Source organism: Cystoisospora suis (assembly GCF_002600585.1).
Source record: "Cystoisospora suis strain Wien I chromosome Unknown contig_9152, whole genome shotgun sequence".
Taxonomy (NCBI): Eukaryota; Apicomplexa; class Conoidasida; order Eucoccidiorida; family Sarcocystidae; genus Cystoisospora; species Cystoisospora suis.
Window position 1 is genome coordinate 1 of NW_027161930.1, and position 972 is coordinate 972.

Below are 972 nucleotides of genomic sequence, written 5' to 3' on the forward strand. Positions count from 1 at the left end.
ATCTCTTTTTCTTTCTTTCTTTTAGCTTCGTTTCTTTCTGCTTCACGTCAAATCTCCCGAGAAGGATATGGAGCTTTCCTTGGAGAATCCCAAGTCTCATCTCAAGGAGAAGGAGACAACAGAAGAAGAACATGAGAAGACGTCTCCACCATCTCCTTCTTTCTCTGCTTCTCCATCCACTCCGCTCTTGTCTTCTGAAGCTTCTTCTCTCTCACACACCGCATCCCAAAGCATTCAAGAAGTCTCTCTACAAGAAAGGAAAGATCTCCTTGAAGAGATAAGAGATATGCCAACGGTGAAGAGAAAGAAATCGAAGAAAAGCGAAGAGACCCAAGAAGAAGAACAGAGAGAGAAAGAAGAGGCCATCTGCTTCTTATCATCTCCCTCTTCTTGTTCTTCTTCTGTCTCTCCAACACGGAAAGAGACAGAGACAGGAGAGATGTCTCCTTCTTCTTTACGTGGAGTGCATCTCATGTTACAGAGAAGTGTGGGAAATCTCGTTTATCGAGTGATGACGCTTCTGTGGAGAGATGGAGATGGAAAGAAGAAGAAGAGAGCTGCATGTCTACCGGAAAGACCTCGATGGCTTACACGTCGACTTCAACGAGGAGGCGACGCGTCTTCTCGAGGGAAGGGACGGGAGACAGAAGAAGAAGAAAGAGAGACTAGAACACGAGATGACGAGAGGAAGATACATACAAATGATGAGAAAGGAGATCATAAGAATGAAGAGGAGGAGGAAGAAGATGTTCCTCAAGAGATTAAAGAAGAATGCTGGAAGTTACTTCTCAAGACGAGAGATTTTTGTCTTGAGGCAGATCGACTTATGCACCAGTCTCTTCAGATTCATCTCTACACTCGACGCTTGATTCAGCTAGCCACACATGGGAATGTCTTTCTCGATCGCACCGTAAGACTTCATCATCGAAATCAAACCCCATTCTCCACATATACATGCGTGTTTGGGTTTCT

General features: G+C 44.7%; 1 protein-coding gene across 1 annotated transcript; it reads left to right on the forward strand.

Moving 5' to 3' along the window:
• Positions 1-24: 24 nt before the first annotated feature.
• Positions 25-910, forward strand: CSUI_010984 (methionine trna synthetase; the record flags this gene model as incomplete). Its single annotated transcript, XM_068071085.1, has 1 exon — positions 25-910. A coding segment is annotated over exon 1 (843 nt), but the record flags the coding sequence as incomplete, so codon positions are not given.
• Positions 911-972: the final 62 nt, after the last annotated feature.